Source organism: Acanthisitta chloris, unplaced genomic scaffold, assembly GCF_000695815.1.
Source record: "Acanthisitta chloris isolate BGI_N310 unplaced genomic scaffold, ASM69581v1 scaffold14271, whole genome shotgun sequence".
Classification (NCBI taxonomy): domain Eukaryota; kingdom Metazoa; phylum Chordata; class Aves; order Passeriformes; family Acanthisittidae; genus Acanthisitta; species Acanthisitta chloris.
In genome coordinates, this window is record NW_008655641.1 from 396 (window position 1) to 2,661 (window position 2,266).

The window sequence follows — 2,266 nt, forward strand, 5'->3', positions numbered from 1 at the left end:
AGAGGTGGGAAACCTCATGCAAACCTCATGGAATTCAACAAAAATGACACGCAAGGTCACACACGTCTGGGCCATGGCAATCCCAGGCACAGCTACAGGTTGGGTGGGGAAGGAACTGAGGGCAGGAATGAGGAGAAAGACTTGGGGGTGATGGTGGGTGAGAAACTCACCCTGAGCTGCAGTGTGAGCTCACAGCACAGGAAGCAAATCCAATCCTGAGCTGCATCCAGAGGAATGGGAGCAGCAGGTTAGAGGACATGGTTTTCCCCTGTACTCTGCTCTCATGAGACCCACCACAATTCTGGTGCCCTCAGTGTAAGAAGGACTTGGAGTGCAGAGGAGGCCACAAAGTTGCTAAGAGCACTGGACCATCTCCCCTGTGAGGACAGGCTGAGGAAGTTGGGGCTGTTCAGCCTGGGGAAGAGAAGGTTGTGTGGAGACCTCAGAGCAACCTTCCAGTGTCTGAAGGGGCTCCAGGGAAGCTGGGGAGGGTCTCTTGCCTAGGAGCTGCAGTGACAGGACAAGGGATAATGAGCACAAACTGAAAGAGAGGAAATTTAGGTTAGATATTAGGAAAATGTTTTTTCCTGTGAGGGTGGTGAGACACTGGCACAGGTTGCCCAAGGAGGTAGTAGATGCCCCAACCCTGGCAGTGTTCACAGCCAGGTTGGATGAAACCTTGAGCAACCTGCTCTGGTGGGAGGTGTCCCTGCCCAGGGCAGGGGGTTGGGACTAAATGATCTTTAAGGTCCACTCCAACACCTAAAAATTCTATGATTTGCATTTTCAGTTTCTAAACCAGTATCTTTTTAAAACACCTTCACAGTAGTTCGTTTTCCAAACCCAAATCCTGTCTCATTCTCCACCAGCAACATGCAGGGGAGAGGCACAAAGGAACCAGTTACTGATCCAGGGTCAGACACTTTGAGGTTCATTTATTTTCAATACCTGTTCTTTGGTACAGGTATTAGCTGGAAAATACACACAAGTATTTTCTCCATGAAAAGACAATTTAAAACAGTCATACACCTTTACAGCACAAGAAAAGCCTTGGCTAACAATCCCCTGCTGCATCAGTGCAAATGCTACCAGCAAAGAATCCTGTGGTATGTTCATCAACATCTACATTCTCTTGTAACTCATCTTCCTCAGCTGTAAGTTCATGTATTTGAAGAGGCTTCAAGGTGTGCTGGACTCACCCAAAACATTCAGTACTTGCCAAAGAAAGCAAGCTAAACATTCTTCCAGGTCTGATGCCATGACAAACCCATTTCTAAAGATGTACCCACGTTACAGCTCAAGCAACTTGCTCATTCAGTAAAAAGCTCATTCAGTAAAAAGCACCACTCACTAAGATCTACATTATTTTACAGCCACCACCTTGCAAATCACTACTGAAGTTAAATGCTAGCACTAAAAAGAATTAAAAAAATACAAATCTCTTACCGTCCGTTTTTAAAGATTTGTACAGAACATGTAAATAAGAAAACACTTTGTATATATATATGTATATATATATAATGTTAAAATCAAGCAGTCTTGCAGCTCGTTCAGCGCAACCAGGTCGTATTCAGCTGTGTCTGGTTCTTGATGCTGGTGTCCATTTTCAGAACTTCTCGAATCGCCATGGTGGCGTAAGTGGATGGGGGAAGGGAGAACTCCATCTTCAGTGCCCTGAATTTACCATCTGTCACAAGGTGTAAGAGAAAAAGTTGTTAAAAATGTTAAAAAGTGTCATATTTATCCTGGATGCCACCTAAACTGGACTAACACTATCCACCACCAACCCCCCAACCTATAAAGCAGAACGAGCACAACCACCACACTCCTATTTACAACCCCCAGTGAAATTTCACAAAACTTCTTTTTAATGCTTTCCCTCTGCACAAAGTGGTGTTTTGAGAGTTTTCTTCTTTTACAAGCAAAGATTGTCCTTTCAAAACTGAATTCTTAGCCTCTCTTCACTTCTGGAGAGCAGCATCGAAACACCTTCTGACCAGAGTTAAGTATTTGAATCATCTCTTGTGTTGGGCACAAATGACACAAGCTCAATCATACAGATAATTTGTGGCTTAATTCCACCTTCATTAATTGCACAGACATTTCCTGCTAAGCATTTGCTCAGTTTTACAGATGCCTATTGCACCCTTGAGGAATAAGGGTCCTTATTTAGTCACACACTTCAGAAATCATTAATACCATTGCTTAGCACTCTAGTGACATGAAAGCTCTTCCTTAAAGACCTTTCAATATGTAGCAGTTGAAA

The 2,266-nt window shown here is 43.7% G+C and overlaps 1 protein-coding gene across 1 annotated transcript in view; it reads right to left on the minus strand.

The window, feature by feature from the left end:
* Window positions 1–1,454: 1,454 nt before the first annotated feature.
* Window positions 1,455–2,266, minus strand: part of PUS7 (pseudouridylate synthase 7 (putative)) — a gene marked incomplete at its 5' end in the record, with an annotated part of 7,594 nt that continues 6,782 nt past the window's right edge. Inside the window, one exon of the mRNA XM_009084003.1 lies at window positions 1,455–1,687. Coding sequence (XP_009082251.1) covers window positions 1,551–1,687 — 137 coding nt within the window. The remainder of the gene's footprint in view (window positions 1,688–2,266) is intronic.